Source organism: Coptis chinensis, chromosome 5, assembly GCF_015680905.1.
Source record: "Coptis chinensis isolate HL-2020 chromosome 5, ASM1568090v1, whole genome shotgun sequence".
NCBI classification, from domain to species: Eukaryota; Viridiplantae; Streptophyta; class Magnoliopsida; order Ranunculales; family Ranunculaceae; genus Coptis; species Coptis chinensis.
The window spans coordinates 25,559,888-25,571,992 of NC_141460.1; the positions used below are offsets into that span (position 1 = coordinate 25,559,888).

General features: G+C 41.3%; 2 protein-coding genes across 2 annotated transcripts; both read left to right on the top strand.

Annotated features, from left to right (window-relative positions):
- Positions 1–1,645: 1,645 nt before the first annotated feature.
- Positions 1,646–2,368, top strand: LOC147497182 (uncharacterized). The gene has a single exon (XM_086562793.1). It carries the CDS (start codon positions 1,646–1,648, stop codon positions 2,366–2,368), a length of 723 nt encoding a protein of 240 aa, XP_086418919.1.
- Positions 2,369–7,492: 5,124 nt separating this feature from the next.
- Positions 7,493–7,894, top strand: LOC147497183 (uncharacterized). The gene has a single exon (XM_086562794.1). It carries the CDS (start codon positions 7,493–7,495, stop codon positions 7,892–7,894), a length of 402 nt encoding a protein of 133 aa, XP_086418920.1.
- The last annotated feature ends 4,211 nt before the right edge of the window (positions 7,895–12,105 follow it).

The window sequence follows — 12,105 nt, forward strand, 5'->3', positions numbered from 1 at the left end:
AATTTCCTAGTGGACGAGTTATAGCCTCATGAGAGTTTTCCAGTGAAGGTACTCACAAACTTCATCTATACTACAATGACTCAAAAATAACTATTGTTTCCTTATCTATGTCTCAATTATCTATACATCTCACTAGCAATGAATACAGAATAATCAAGTTGAAACCTAAGCTAATATATGCATAATAATCTATCATCTACGAATAAACATATATATAATGAGTAATACTATGAGATGAACTAGCAGGTCTGTTTATGAAAACTCGGAATAACGTCCTTAAGTAGGTCCTCACATAAATGTCAAGACAAAAACCACTCTGATTTTTCTGCTCATGTTTCGCTACTACAGTGTGCAGCTATAACTATATGACACACAAGGAAGCCGGAGTCAATCAAACACATCTGCCACTTACTATCACATTAACCTATTCCTAATTGAGTTAGAGGTCTTTATTAGGTGTTGCGGGGATTAGGAGATGGTTTTAAGAAGGAAGGAAATGGATATTCAAAAAGGACAAGTCTGAGATAATAGAGGGTTCATATTATGTAACTAGAGAAACCCTTGTTCTTTACTTTTTCTTTACATTTTGTTTCCATCCTTAGCAATATTTTTCTTTTTTCTTTGGCTTTTGACTCCTTTGACTCTTTTTTTTTTTTTTTTTTTTTTGAGTTTTAACTCTTTATTTTCTTTTATTTATTTATTTATTTTTATTTGGATGGAAACTTCTTTTTCTTATCTGATGCGACTAACGAATTCTTCATTTCAAAGGTTCTTCTCTTTTCTATTCTTCATCTCTATTCTCAGACTTATTCAAAGAATTGGGTAGGTTGATTTTTTTTATTTTGTTTTGTTTTGTAACAGGGTAAATGATTTGTGGTTTATGAAAGGCTAAAGAAAGGCTCAGAGAATGGAAATTAGACAAATACCTAAGAGAGTTTCTTAGCCATGGGGGCCATAAGTGGGGCGATTGGGTGTGAGATAACCTAAAGCTATTTGCAATCCAGTACTCCCACCTTTTGCCGCTTATAGCAAAATACAAGTTTCTCCACAAAAACTTATCTTCTCAATCTCCTTCATAGAACCCTTTTCAGGTAAAACCCTCCACTGTGTTATAGTGTGAGTTCTGGAGAGTGGGTGTTCATCCATTGCTTTTGGGTAAAATCCCTCATTCTAAACAGTGAGTGTTCCAAAAGTTGGAGTTTTCAGCTTAGTTTATCTCTTTCTATCTTCTAGGCTACATAGACATGTACAAAAAGTCTTGAGCTTTCGCCACTTGATTATCCTCTTTCTCTCTTTCAGGCTTCATTATTCTTCAGGTAAAACCCTCCACTGATTTACAGTGTGAGTTTTGGAGAGTGGGTGTTCCTCCATTGCTTTTGGGTAAAATCCCTCATGGTAAACCGTGAAAGTTCCAAAAGTTTGGAGTTTTCAGCTGAGTATATCCTCTTTAGCTTTCTATCTTCCAGGCTACATTCGACCATTAGGTAAGTGTGAGAGTTCCTTAAGTTTGGAGGCTACAGCTGAGTGGGTGTTCGAAAGGGTGTGTGTTCGAAAGTGTGTGTTCGAAAGTGTGTGCTCGAAAGTGTGAGAGAAAGTGTTCGAACATCAGGTATAGTGTTCGAAAGGTTCTGCAAAGGTCTCCACAATGGACCTTTATGAGTTTGAAAGGCCCAACAGAGAAAGTTACGGTCAATTGAACCTTTCTTCTCCAATAGAGAAAGGAGCTGATGTAGTTCAAATAGGAACTCAGAGAGTCTCATACGCGGATGTCGCTTCTCAACACCTTCGGCAACTGGTGGAATTCCATGAACTCCCAATCCCAGAGAAAATGGGAGAATACCCAGCAATCACTATCCCAGAGAAAGCCTATGATAAGGGCTTGTTGTTTTGCAAACACTGTCTGGTGGGAAGAATTGACTTGCAAAAGGTATCGCTGGAGAGAGTTAGAGCAATTGCTGCGCAACTCTGGAAACCAACAAGAGAATGGCTCATAACGCCCATTGGAAAAGGATTCCTTTTTCTCCGGTTTTCAAATGCGGATGATCTTAATCGAGTCTGGGTGAAAGGATCATGGGACTTTGATAGAATGCCTATGAGAATTAGTCAATGGACTACAAACTTCAATCCCAACAGCCAAAGGCAATCTCACAGCTTGGTTTGGATTAGACTGCCTGGCCTCGGTCAGGAATATTGGGGGCCAGAAGCTTTGATGGCCATTGCTCTGGGAGTGGGGTACCTGATGCAAATCGATGAGAAAACTCTCAATCGAAAGTTTAGATATTATGCTAATATTTTGGTTGATGTCGACCTCTCTGAACCGATTCCGGAGCAGATATATGTCAGGACGAAGAATACCAATTTTTGGTAAACAGTTGAGGTGGGCAAGCTTCCAAAGTTGTGCACCCATTGTAAAATTGTGGGGCATTTGGTTACGGAATGTCGACGGCTTAGAAGCGATATGCAGCACAACAAAGACAAAGGTAACAAAGAAAAGGAGGTTGTAGTGGATGCCACTCCCCCCTTGGAACTGGTGGGTGGGGAAAAAACTAGAAGATATAGAAAGAAAAAGAATCCAGGGGAGTCGAGTAAGCAAGGGGAGTGCATATGGAGGGCGAGAAACACTGCCACGCCCATTGGAGCTCAGACAAATAATCTGTTTGAGGGGCTCGAAGTGGCTGAAATCCACACGATTGAGGACCATGAGCAACTTGCGGCTACACATGAGGTTGCTAATCATGAGGCTGTTGATCGTGAGGATGAACTAGTAGCTGCTGCTGCTGATCATGAGCATGAAGCGGACCGTGAGGATGAACTAGTAGCTGTTGCTGCTATTCGTGAGGATGAACTAGTGGCTGAGCATGAGGTCGAACAACATGTAGTTGATGAACAGGTGGGAGCTGCATATGCGGCGGAACATGAGGCTACTGCTCATAAGTTTTTTGCCGCTGATCAGAAGGGGGCTGATGTCCATATGGGAGATGCTAAGCATAAGGGCGTAGAGGGTGCTGCTGTTAATAAATCCCAAGTGGCTGTTTCTAGTAAGGCAATTGTGTATCGCCCAGCAGAGAATCATGCCCCAGCCTCAGTGGGTGCGACTGCAAGATCTTATTCAGAGGGTGCGACAGCGGATATCTCAGCAGTAAAGTCTACAGAGGGGGCTGATGCGCTTGGTTCTTTAGTGGCGCACAAAAGGGCAGTGAGCGATAAGGCTGCTACTGCTGAACAGGTGGGTGTTGATGACCATGTGGGCGCTGCTGAACTTGAGGGTGCGACTGCAGAGAATTCCCAGAAGAGAAAATCAGAAGGGAAAACACAGGCGTTAGTTACGGACAAGGCAGTTGAGTTTTACACAGCAGAGGAACATGCATCTGTGGGGGCGATTGTAAAGGTGGCTGATACGGCATTGACTGGGACCGAGCCTTATTGGGATGCGTCCCTTGTGATAAGAGCAACTTCATCATTGGAGGAGTATGAGGTTAAGGCTACAGCGGCAGCAACACCGTTAATATCTCTAGCTGCGGGGATCCCGGCTTCTTTAGTTCATAAGGATCTTACACCTAATATAGTGCCTAATTTCCGTCGTGAAGAGAATGTTGGGTTACATGTCTTGAATCCTCCTGTGGGAGAGATTTTTTCCTCAACTCCGACACATGGGCCTTCCTCCAACATAGTGTTTAACTTCACCCATGAAGAGGCTGTTGGAGTCCATGCCTTGTACAATAGAGGTTATATATCCTATACCGCATCGTTAACAAGAGTGGAGTCCTCGTTCTCCACCTCAACTGCAGACAAAAGCAACAATGTGGTGAATGAAACAAATTTTATTTCGAGAGCGGTGAATTGGGCAGACTTGCTTGATAAGGAGGACATATCAGATGATGGTGATGAACCATGGCAGACGATACTGAAAAAGAAGAATAAACCACAATGGATGTTGCAGGACCACTCTCCTCCATCCACAAGGGCAAGAAAATCTCCAAAACATAAGAAATGACTATTCTCTTCTGGAATGTTCGCGGCTTGAGAAGAACCTCACCGAACAATTACTTAGAAGAAATAATTCAGGAGTACAAGCCTGATCTCATTGGACTGGTTGAACCTCTTATTGCTCCCACAGAGACTCCTAAGGTCCTTTTAAAATATGGCTACAATACAGCTTTTGCTCATAATCACACGCCGCTTCGTACAGGAAATATCTAGATTTTTTAGAGGCAAGAGTTAACGGTGAATGTGGTTGCTTCATCCAAACAGCAAATCACGGTGGCAATTAACTTCCATATCATCTCTTTTATCCACGCCAATTGCTTTTACATTCAAAGAAGAGCTCTTTGGGATGAGCTTGGTGATTTTGGTGCACTAAACTGCTCTTGGATGGCTATTGGGGACTTTAATATTGTTGCTACAAGTTCGGAAAAAAAAGGAGGTCGTAATCCGAATCAAAGAGCTAGGAATGAGTTTGTCGACTTCATTAATAACAATTCCCTTCGGGATACTACCACTCTTGGCCTCAGGTACTCCTAGTGCAATAGGCGGATAGGGAATAAGAGGATTTTGGCGAAGCTAGACAGAGCTTTGGTCAATAACAATTGGCTCGGAGAATCAAAACTGGAGATGCAAAATTCTGCCGAGGAAATTCTCTGATCACTCTCCAGTCATCAGATGGTGCACTAAAAACCTGAGACCGTGGAACGTTCCTTTCAGATTCAGAAACATATGGCTGGAACACCCTCAATTCATGGACTTGGTGAGAGAGAGTTGGCAAGAGCCCATGGCTGATGGCCCTATTCAACTAGTGATGCGCAAACTGAAAAGGCTTAAAATCGCTCTGAAAGAATGGCACAAGATAACTTATTGGGGGAACAAAGACAAACTTAAACAAGCAAATCTATCTCTTCAAAAGTTACAGAAACAGCAAGAACATGAGTCTTTGGACCTTCAAATGCAACTCCAGGAACTGAAAATGGAGAAACTCATTGATCAATTAATGCAAACAGAAGCATCCATGTGGAAACAAAGAGCATGCATTAAGGAGGAGATTGAGGGAGACAGAAATTCCACATACTTCCAAGCTAAAGCAAAAATTCGCCAGGACAAAGCTTTCATTGAGGAACTAAGAACAGCTAAGGGAAACATTCTGCAAGATCAAAAGTCCATCAAGGAATACCTTGTCCACTCTTATGAAGAAAAGTTTAAAGCACGACCGGTAGAGCATAATTAGAAGCTTTTGGACCATATCCCATTGCTGGTTACAGAGTCTCAAAATGCTTTTCTCATGGCAATTCCCGATTGGATGGAGATCACTACCACAGTTATGAACATGGACCCCAACAGTTCTCCAAGGCCAAATGGTTTCCAGGGCATGTTCTTCCAAAAATGTTGGAGCATTGTTAAAGTTGATGTGTGTCGAGCTATCTGTTCTTTCTTCCAAAGTCAGATCATTCCACAAGGCATGAACTCAAATTTCTTAGTATTGATTCCAAAGTGCAAAAATGCTATGGAAATTGGCTAGTTTAGGCCCCTTTGCCTGAGTAACTTTCTTTTCAAGATTGTTACTAAAATTCTAGCAAACCGGCTATCCTCCATAGCCACGGGCATTATTTGTTATGAGCAGCATGGTTTCTTGAAGGGAAGAACAGGTAGCACTGCCATTGCTATGGCATCCGAACTCATCAATGACATGCATATCAAAAGAAGAGGCGGCAATACATTTATCAAGCTAGACATTTCCCAGGCATTTGATTCACTTAGTTGGGAATTCTTGTATTTGGTCCTTAAAAGATTTGGCTTCAGCTCAGCATTCTGGGACACGATTATGAAGGTTCTCAGTAGCGCCAAAATCTCTATTATGATAAATGGAGGACCCTGTGGCTTCTTTGGCATAGGGAGAGGACTCTGGCAAGGGGACCCACTGTCCCCTATTCTCTTTGCCCTTGCCAAGGACACGCTAAGCAGAGTCATTATAAGGCTCCAACTCTCAGGCAGAATCACCCCTATGGCTTTTGCGGGAAAATATCCGTCACCCACTCACCTCCTTTTTGCGGATGATATCATATTATTTGCGAATGGAAGTCTAAAAGGACTAGTACACTTGAGGAACGCATTGGAGGCATATCAAAAGGCGGTTGGTCAGCTAATAAACAAAGGAAAAAGCAAGCTGCTACTCGGTAGCATGACTACAACAAAGAGAAGAAAGGTGGAAGCTTTGTTTGACATGAAGGAAGGTCACCTACCAGAAAATTATTTGGGAGTTCCCCTCTTCAAGGGCAGAGTCTGCCATGCCAACATTCAGAATCTGGTGGACAGGATTAAAAGGAGAGCAAGTGGATGGGTAGGACAGCTGCTTTCCTTTCAGGGTCGAGTTGTCTTGGCACAATCTATTCTGAGTAGCATCCCCGTGTATAACATGGGAATCTATAAGTGGCCTCGGAAAAGCATCAAAGAAGGGGAAGAAGCCATCAGAAATTTCATATGGTCAGGCAATCCCACAGTGAGGGAGTCCATTACTCTCAAATGGGCAAAAGTTTGCAAACCAAAGACTGAAGGAGGGCTTGGCATTAGGTCTCTCAAGGAGTTAAATCTGGCGCTCCTCATGAAACTAGCATGGCAACTGCTTACCATGGACAACTCTTGGTCCAAGTACATGGAACAGAAGTATAAAATAAAAAATGGCAAATGGCTTGCCTATTACAAGTGTTCCTCCATTTGGGCCGGGATAAAGTGGGCTTTGGAATCCATGAGAAATCATATTTCTTGGGTCATTGGCAATGGTATTGCAGTGGATTTGTGGCGAGATGCTTGGACTGGACCTAGTTCAGTGGCTGACTTACTCCCTCACATTGACTGGTGCATCCCCAAAACCAGAGTTAGCAACTTGATAAGGAACAACCAGTGGAATTTCCCTACCATAACTCTGCAGCTCTTTGAGACACTAGGCATGCCACTTCTCTCTCTACCCCCACCTTGCAATGAGCTAGATGATTGCCGAATTTGGAAGCCTGACAAGGAAGGCAAGTTCACGGTCCTCTCGGCTTATGACACTATTAGAGGAAAGGGGAATATTGTCTGGTGGCACCACAGCATCTGGAATAGCTACATTCACCCCAAAATTGCTGGAATGGCTTGGAAGATTATGCAACATATCATACCAACAGATGACAAAGTTACAAGCAAAGGTATCCAGTTGGCTTCACGATGTAACGGATGCAAGGAAGATGAAGAAAGCTTTGACCATCTATTCTGGTACTGCCCAAACTCTCAGGCTTTTTGGGATTGGATTAAAAGCTTATTCTAGATGATTGCATTATTAGTTCTTGGAAACGGCGATATGAAAGAAATTCTGAAAGCAGCAAATCATGCAAGTACACTAATTAAGGAATTGTGGACAACAGCAGTACTGAGTCTGTTAGTAGCAATATGGAAGATGAGAAATGCGCAGAGGTACAATGACTCAAACTTCAACCATCGCTACATAAGAAAGTTGGTCTGACAAGGAATGCATACGACGGGCAGACTGTCCAAGAGCTACATGTTCAACTCAGTCAAGGTATTGGCAATCCTACACTCTCTGGGGATCGAATGCAAGCCCAAGCCAATAAAAGCAATTCAACAAGTCAAATGGCACCCACTAGAGGAAGGAGTGGTTAAGATCAATTGTGATGGTAGCTTTATCGATAATCCTGGTCGAGGGGGTGTGGGGTTAATCTTCAGAGACCATCATTGCCACTTGCTTGGAGTACTTGTACAAGGACTGGGAATAGTTACCAACTATGAAGCAGAGTGTCAAGCACTAACTCTGGCAGTGGAAGATGCAGTTGCAAGAAACTGGACACGTGTTTGGCTAGAAGCAGATTCACAGTCAGTTGCACTTGCTTTCTCTAATGGCCATATTCCCTGAAGTTCTGAAATCGAGATGGGCGAGGGCTATTGCTACGCTCACCTACTAAACGATATCGCATGCCTGGAGGGAAGCCATCTTCAGCGCGGATGCTGCGGCAAAGCATGGAGCCACTTTAGACCAAGATGATTTTGTATGGAGTGTGGATAGACCTCCTTTTGTCACAAGTTTGGAAAACAGTTATACTTTAGATTTTCTTAGAGTGTAGCAAGATGCCCTTTTGTTCCTTTTGTTCCTTATGTAGTAAGAAACTCTAATATGTAACCTTTTATTTATCTTTATAATATATTCACATTTGCTTGCAAAAAAGAAAGGAAAGGCTCAGAGGGGCGACTAGCGGAAAATAATTCATAGGTTTGAATTCCTGGCTATATCGATCCAAAAAGGGCCTAAATTCTCGCTTAGGATATGGTGTAGTAATCAAGCAAGTGGACGTGTGATTTCTCTATCCGGATTTTACTTCTCCCTTGTGTCATTTCTCAAATGTTCACTCATATAAGGCTTTAGGATATATTCTCACAGGATTTGTAGAATAAGTACTCTAGCCTAGATTTCAGAAACTTACTGCCAACAATCATAGATACTCATGTAACATATTTATAGATAGATACAAGGATTATTACCTATATATTAGCCTAAGTTTCTAAAAACTATTCTAATGCAAAATCTACGTGAGACTTCTAGATTATTGAGAGCATAGAGAAAGAAAACAATACTAATATTCCTAAGTGTATAGCATACTTTTTATTTATATTTTTAAAATTTTTGAATTTTTTAGCTAGAAAACAAGTGCATATTATACATATCTATATCCTAACAGATGTCTTAATTACACGTGTTTCTATGCCCCCAAACAAGAAGCATGCTTTGTCCTCAAAGTATTTAAATAACTAGGGTAGAGAAATACCATTGAAACGAGTGAAATTTTTATTTTCCTCCTCATCCTTAATGAATAAATGAGGTTCATTCGCATCCTGTCATGCCATGGTAATATGCCAGGCTTCACGCCACTTATTGTCTACTATAGCTAACCTATCAAGATGTAAGTGCGGGAGAATAAAGTTCATTAGGACTTACCAATAGTGGCTCCCATCCTGCTAGAATGATCACTTCGCGAAACCACGCACCATAGGTGTCACTTTGGAATAAGTCTTCAAAAGACTGTTCCGGTATGATACGAGGGAAAGTCATCCCCAATAACTTGCTGGAATAGCTGAGAAGGATCCTAGAACAACCCACAAAAAATTGGAGTTTTTCTTGCCTACAGGGTTCTGGGCGTGAGGTGCGCTCCACCTATGCCTGGATAGGGCGCGCGGTGCGCCTTGGTGATTATCGAATTCCAGGCACTTGGGTGCAGGTCGCGCTCACTTTGTGCCTGGGATGGGCGCGGGTCGCGCTCAGGATGAAAGCTAGAATTCCAGTGGTGTGGGCGCAGGTCGCGCTCTGGTGGAATTCTGTCAGAAGGTGCCTAGGGCGTAGGTCGCGCTCCTCTGGGGCGTAGGCGCGCTCCGAGGTGCTAATGATGCTAAAATGGATAAAAAGATGGGAATCGTGGGAGTGAAAGGTGAGAGATGAAAGTGAGGTGTAGTGTGGATTGTGAGTGTAGAATGAATGAAGTTTTTATAGGTTATAAGTTGCTAAAACAAATCAAGAAGTTACCAAAAAGTTTTAAGGCAATTGCCGGAAACAAAAAAATTCCAAAACTGAAAACGGAAACAACCCATATTCTCTATTCCAAAACAAACCTAATATCTTTTAGGTTAAATTTAGGATAGATACTGCCTAATTCTTCGAGATTTCATCCTATCACAATATCTATTCATAATGATGCCCATATCGGCAATATTCTCAACCCTCACTCCAACACAATTCTAAACCAGAGGATCATATACAAAATCATGCTAGAATACATAATACCACCCCTAAACAATTCAGGAAGGTGGGATTAATGATAAAAACAATGCACAATTTAAAAAGAACCGAATTATATTAAAACGGAAATTCAAACAACATTTAATAACCGAATTTAAATTTAACTACTGAATTTAAACAACTTAATATCTGAACTAAGAAAATCAATAAAAACAACTAAATAACATCGAAACCACATATTTTTAGAAAAACTAGCCACGTGATGAAGATGCACCTTGAGATGGAGATTGGGCCTGGGATGAAGAAGGGCCCGAGCCATCCGTTCTTTGGTGATGATGCTCATGCCTCTTAGACTCATCTCAAAATGTAACCCCTCAAAGGGGTGGCATCGTCGTGAGAATCTCTACTCGAACAAATGATGTGCTTCCATCTCATCCTTTATTACTGTATATTGGGCCTGGTGACCCTGGTGGATAGTCTCCATCTTACACAAGATATCTTCTTGACCCATTTCGAGCATTTCAAAACTTGTCTGAAGGTTCATTTATTTATTTTGAACTATAATTTGTCTATCTCATATATCTTCACAAATATGAAATGCAACGCGACGCTAGTGTGCAACACTAACATGCGTTCTAAATCAGACGTACACCTCTCTAAGGCATCTTCATCCAAACATGTCATCTCCTCCATTTCCTCATCTGAATCCACAACCCTATCCTCTGGCAACATCCAAGTCTTTTGGATACACTCCTTATAACTAATTTCATTTGCATGCAATTTCAACATCCTCCTCATTCAGTTTTTGGTTTATTCCCCAAGACAACATTATCTTAAGTAATTAAAACAGAAAATGGTGTGATACTCTTCCCAACTCCTCTAATCATATTTAGCAAAAACTCGAGGATACATAATTCATACCTCTTCTCTTGCAATATCCAGAGAGAACGTAGACATGTGAACCCGATGTAAGCTCACTTTCTCCTTCCTAATGACGTTTTACCAATCCACCGAGCTATAGCCATTGGTTGGTTCGCGAGAGATGACTATCTAGCACAATGAGAAGTCAGATTATATTGACCTCCATGAGGGTGATGACCGTCGAAAGCACAATGAGAAGTCAGATATATTGACCCTCCATGAGGGTGTCGCTCATCAATGTAGGAACTCTAGTATACCGATTCCTACCGCGCTGGCTTCTCGGTGGCGTCCAGGCGTAATGCCTAAAATTTTAGCCAACTTCTCTCTCGATAATTCTCTCCTAGTCCCAGCCACGTTCATGAAAAATTTTCTAACTGTCCAACTCTCTTCTTATAGAACTGTTAATTCAAATCGGAGTGATAGAAATCATCTGTTAAGTACCACAACCGATTCCAACCCCTTCTAATCATCTCATCACCATAAAACGGCGTGAAGCGGTCGGCCGTAAACGCTTGTTCCGACAACAACCTTCGTCTTTGAGCCATTGATATTTTAGAACGATTTGGGGTTTAAAAGGACTGTGGGAATGGAGTTTGAGACTCCCTTACTAACAAAACATTAGTGGTGGCGCGGGGATGGCGCGGCAGTTCGAGTTTCTATGAGTTTTGGGTGTTTTTCGGTGGTGAAAATATTTGGGATTGGTGGAGGAGCGTTTTAGAGAAGATTTGAAATTGGAATTGTATTGTGGACATGGGTGTATTGAGGTTTATTTTTATTTTTTTTATTTTTGGTTAGGTTTTTGAATTTGGTAATGGCGGAATTGGAAAGAAATCGCGATTCTGTTTGATTTGGAGGAAGAAGACGCACGCGCGTGCGTTGGGCCCAAGCCCAAAATGATTTTTCGATTTTTGTTGATTTTTAGCACAATTTCAAACTAAAATTCCTGCTTCGTTACCTGTCTGATTTATGCGAATGAGATATGGAAATGATCAGGAGAGAATTTCCAATCTAATGATTCATAAAACACTCTATTCCGACTGCGGATGACATATAAGAAGATAGAAAATGCATCAAAGTGCGTGTATAACGTAAGTTATGCGAACGAATGAACTCTAATTTCCTAAATAATGTCAACCCGAATCGGAATACAATTAAACAGCATAAACAACATAACTGGGAAGTTGAACAATCCAATACAGAAACGAACACCCCACCCCCAAACAAATTTTTTTGGCAACGAAGTTTAGAAAATTTGTTTAAAAAAAGCGGGTCTTTTAAAGTCAGATTCCCGAGACTTTCTAACTTACTATTTTTATGATTTTAACAATTTTTATTTTTTTTTTTTTATGAAAAATATTTAATATAAGAAAAACAAGAAAATAATAATTGCATAATTCACACCATAGAGGAACATGATT